This window comes from Salvelinus fontinalis, chromosome 19 (assembly GCF_029448725.1).
Source record: "Salvelinus fontinalis isolate EN_2023a chromosome 19, ASM2944872v1, whole genome shotgun sequence".
Classification (NCBI taxonomy): Eukaryota; Metazoa; Chordata; class Actinopteri; order Salmoniformes; family Salmonidae; genus Salvelinus; species Salvelinus fontinalis.
Window position 1 is genome coordinate 53,257,303 of NC_074683.1, and position 3,083 is coordinate 53,260,385.

A 3,083-nucleotide genomic window follows, 5' to 3' on the forward strand; every position below is an offset into this window, starting at 1 on the left:
CGGACTGGGGACCAGGCTAGATGAGCAACGTATCATTTCAAAAGGAATGCTTAATCAGAGACAAGGCTGTAGGCATGAATCACTGTACTGTGTTAGGTCAGATATTCAAGCCTAGACCAGGTTCTGATAATGTGTCCGTGTGACTCACTGTCTGGCAGAGACTTCTCCCGCCTTGTCTCTCCTGCTGTTAAAAAACACTCACACAAACAAGGACACACACACACACACGCTGTTGAAACATACACACACACACACACACACACAAACAAGGACACACACGCACACACTGTTGAAACACACAAACACACAGATTAGTAAATCTGGAGAGCTCCTCTGCTCTGTCTGGTGGGAGGTTGGGCCAGTTCCTCTGTCTGGTTGGGCCAGTTTCTCTGTCTGGTGGGAGGTTGAGCCAGTTCCTCTGTCTGGTTGGGCCAGTTTCTCTGTCTGGTGGGAGGTTGGGTCAGTTCCTCTGTCTGGTGGGAGGTTGGGCCAGTTTCTCTGTCTGGTTGGAGGTTGGGTCACTTTGTCTGTCTGGTTGGGCCAGTTTATCTGTCTGGTGGGAGGTTGGGTCAGTTCCTCTGTCTGGTTGGGCCAGTTTCTCTGTCTGGTGGGAGGTTGGGTCAGAACCTCTGTCTGGTTGAGACAGTTTCTCTGTCTGGTTGAGCCAGTTTCTCTGTCTGGTTGGGCCAGTTTCTCTGTCTGGTTGGAGGTTGGGCCAGTTTCTCTGTCTGGTTGGGCCAGTTCCTCTGTATGGTTGGGCCAGTTTCTCTGTCTGGTGGGAGGTTGGGTCAGTTCCTCTGTCTGGTTGAGCCAGTTTCTCTGTCTGGTTGAGCCAGTTTCTCTGTCTGGTTGGGCCAGTTTCTCTGTCTGGTTGGAGGTTGGGCCAGTTTCTCTGTCTGGTTGGGCCAGTTTCTCTGTCTGGTGGGAGGTTGGGCCAGTTTCTCTGTCTGGTGGGAGGTTGGGCCAGTTGCTCTGTCTGGTGAGAGGTTGGGCCAGTTTCTCTGTCTGGTGAGAGGTTGGGCCAGTTACTCTGTCTGGTTGGGCCAGTTTCTCTGTCTGGTGGGATGTTGGGCCAGTTTCTCTGTCTGGTGGGAGGTTGGGCCAGTTTCTCTGTCTGGTTGGGCCAGTTTCCCTGTCTGGTGGGAGGTTGGGCCAGTTTCTCTGTCTGGTGGGAGGTTGGGCCAGTTTCTCTGTCTGGTGAGAGGTTGGGCCAGTTCCTCTGTCTGGTTGGGCCAGTTTCTCTGTCTGGTGGGAGGTTGGGCCAGTTTCTCTGTCTGTTTGGAGGTTGGGCCAGTTCTCTGTCTGTTGGGAGGTTGGGCCAGTTTATCTGTCTGGTGGGTGGTTGGGCCAGTTTCTCTGTCTGGTTGGGCCAGTTTATCTGTCTGGTGAGAGGTTGGGCCAGTTTCTCTGTCTGGTGGGAGGTTGGGCCAGTTTCTCTGTCTGGTTGGGCCAGTTTATCTGTCTGGTGAGAGGTTGGGCCAGTTTCTCTGTCTGGTGAGAGGTTGGGCCAGTTTCTCTGTCTGGTGGGAGGTTGGCCCAGTTTCTCTGTCTGGTTGGGCCAGTTCCTCTGTCTGGTGAGAAGTTTGGACAGTTTCTCTGCCTGGTTGGGCCAGTTCCTCTGTCTGGTGAGAAGTTTGGACAGTTTCTCTGCCTGGTTGAGCCAGTTTCTCTGTCTGGTGAGAAGTTTGGACAGTTTCTCTGCCTGGTTGAGCCAGTTTCTCTGTCTGGTGGGAGGTTGGGCCAGTTTCTCTGTCTGGTGGGAGGTTGGGCCAGTTACTCTGTCTGGTTGGGCCAGTTTATTTGTCTGGTGGGAGGTTGAGCCAGTTTCTTTGTCTGGTGGGAGGTTGGGCCAGTTTCTCTGTCTGGTTGGGCCAGTTTCTCTGTCTGGTGAGAGGTTGGGACAGTTTCTCTGTCTGGTTGGGCCAGTTTCTCTGTCTGGTGAGAGGTTGGGCCAGTTTCTCTGTCTGGTTGGGACAGTTTCTCTGTCTGGTGGGAGGTTGAGCCAGTTTCTCTGTCTGGTGGGAGGTTGGGCCAGTTTCTCTGTCTGGTGGGAGGTTGGGCCAGTTTCTCTGTCTGGTGGGAGGTTGGGCCAGTTTCTCTGTCTGGTTGGGTCAGTTTCTCTGTCTGGTGAGAGGTTGGGCCAGTTACTCTGTCTGGTTGGGCCAGTTTATCTGTCTGGTGGGAGGTTGGGTCAGTTCCTCTGTCTGGTTGAGACAGTTTCTCTGTCTGGTTGGGACAGTTTCTCTGTCTGGTGGGAGGTTGGGACAGTTTCTCTGTCTGGTTGGGACAGTTTCTCTGTCTGGTGGGAGGTTGGGCCAGTTTCTCTGTCTGGTGAGAGGTTGAGCCAGTTTCTCTGTCTGGTTGGGCCAGTTTCTCTGTCTGGTTGGGCCAATTTCTCTGTCTGGTTAGAAGTTGGGCCAGTCACTCTGTCTGGTTGGGCCAGTTTCTCTGTCTGGTGGGAAGTTGGGCCAGTTTCTCTGTCTGGTTGGGCCAGTTTCTATGTTTGGTGGGAGGTTGAGCCAGTTTCTCTGTCTGGTTGGGCCAGTTTCTCTGTCTGGTTGGGCCAGTTTCTCTGTCTGGTTGGAGGTTGGGCCAGTTTCTCTGTCTCGTGGGAAGTTGGGCCAGTTTCTCTGTCTGGTTGGGCCAGTTTCTATGTCTGGTGGGAGGTTGAGCCAGTTTCTCTGTCTGGTTGGGCCAGTTGCTCTGTCTGGTGGGAGGTTGGGCCAGTTTCTCTGTCTGGTTGGGCCAGTTTCTCTGTCTGGTGGGAGGTTGGGCCATTTGCTTTATCTGGTGGGAGGTTGGGCCAGTCCAATCCACTGTACAGCTGCTGCACAGGGAAAGATCTGCTCTGAGCCAACCAACCAACCAACCAACCAACCAACCAACCAAAACACCTCATAGAACCATGTGCCATGATAGAGCAGTACTGGACTCTGGGGGGAAGGGGGGGGGATGTGTGTGCCATTCAAAGGATTAATGGGCTAAGACAAAATATTTTGGTGCCTTTGAACAGGCAAAACTGGCCCACCACCCAAAGGACATCCAGCCAACTTGATACAACTGTAGGAAGCATTGGAGTCAAC

The 3,083-nt window shown here is 53.4% G+C and overlaps 1 protein-coding gene across 1 annotated transcript; it reads right to left on the minus strand.

Annotated features, from left to right (window-relative positions):
* Positions 1-460: 460 nt before the first annotated feature.
* Positions 461-2,778, minus strand: LOC129816224 (uncharacterized). The gene is made up of 2 exons (XM_055870458.1): positions 2,426-2,778; positions 461-2,153 (listed from the first exon to the last, which is right to left on the minus strand). The coding sequence occupies exons 1-2, from the start codon at positions 2,776-2,778 to the stop codon at positions 461-463; spliced, it is 2,046 nt and encodes a 681-aa protein (XP_055726433.1).
* Positions 2,779-3,083: the final 305 nt, after the last annotated feature.

What these genes read in the sequence shown, in the direction of transcription:
- LOC129816224 (XM_055870458.1), bottom strand. Translation starts at nt 2,778, where the DNA reads ATGGCCCAACCTCCCACCAGACAGAGAAACTGGCCCAACCAGACAGAG. An exon ending in AACTGGCCCAACCAGACAGA is followed by an intron (nt 2,154 to 2,425) that starts GTGACTGGCCCA and finishes TGGCCCAACCAG; the next exon opens with ACAGAGTAACTGGCCCAACC.